This window comes from Ailuropoda melanoleuca, unplaced genomic scaffold (assembly GCF_002007445.2).
Source record: "Ailuropoda melanoleuca isolate Jingjing unplaced genomic scaffold, ASM200744v2 unplaced-scaffold59888, whole genome shotgun sequence".
Taxonomy (NCBI): Eukaryota; Metazoa; Chordata; class Mammalia; order Carnivora; family Ursidae; genus Ailuropoda; species Ailuropoda melanoleuca.
In genome coordinates, this window is record NW_023233711.1 from 1 (window position 1) to 954 (window position 954).

The 954-nt window shown below is 42.9% G+C and overlaps 1 protein-coding gene across 1 annotated transcript; it reads right to left on the minus strand.

Annotated features, from left to right (window-relative positions):
* Nucleotides 1-441: 441 nt before the first annotated feature.
* LOC117799904 (gonadotropin-releasing hormone receptor) lies at nucleotides 442-948 on the minus strand (the record flags this gene model as incomplete). The annotated part of the gene is made up of 1 exon (XM_034652427.1): nucleotides 442-948. A coding segment is annotated over one exon (507 nt), but the record flags the coding sequence as incomplete, so codon positions are not given.
* Nucleotides 949-954: the final 6 nt, after the last annotated feature.

Genomic DNA, 954 nt, shown 5'->3' on the forward strand with positions numbered 1-954 from the left:
ATACTTTCTACCTATGCAAATGTCACAGTTCCTCAAGATTTTCTCCATTTACCATATCAATCAGAGTGAATGGAAAACTAGATGAAAGAATAAGATGGGGATGGGGTAAAATTTGACAATAGCTACGTTTTTTGAGGAGCATTTACTCAGTACCAGAGATTATGCTAGACACTTTAATACACTGTTCATTTAATCTTCAGAAAAGCTGCATAAAGTAGGTATTACCTCCATTTTATAATGAAGGAACTGAAACTCAGAGAAGTTAAAAAATGTGCCCAAGGTAACAGAGCCAGGATTAAACGCCACTCTCTAATTTCCCGAGTCCGAGCTCTCAAAGATAATACAATACTGCCTGTGACATGTGATCACCCAATACAGTAGTCAAGTTTAGATAGGAATCTGTGATTGCCGTATCCTAACAAGTTCAAGATAATTGTTTACCTGTGGTCCAGCAAAGATACCACTGAGGAGCCAGGCCAAGCCAATCATGGACTGTCCAAGCTTGCCATTGCTTTTCATAGCTAGAGGCCTCGTGATGGCCAGGGAGCGGTCCAGGCTGATCACTACCATCATGAAGGCTGGGGCGTACATGGAGAAGAGCTTCAGGTAGCTGAGGACTTTGCAGAGGAACTCTCCAGCATACCATTGGACTGTAACGTTCCACATTCCATCCAGTGGCATGACTATCACAGTCTCTAACAGGTTGGCTAAGGTCAGATGTTTTAAAAGCACCTTCATTCTGGAGCGCTTTTTCCCTTTCTCTGTTTTTTGAGTCCACTTCTGCAGTTTCAACAAGAAAGAAGCATTAAAAGTTGTAGAGAGTAGAAAAAGGAAGAAAGTAACTGTCACTCGGATCTTTCCAGATAAGGTCAGAGTGGGGAGGTTGCCCTGCATCAGCGGGTTGCTGTCGTTTACCACTGAGCAGTGATTTTGATTCTGTTCAGGGGAGACGCT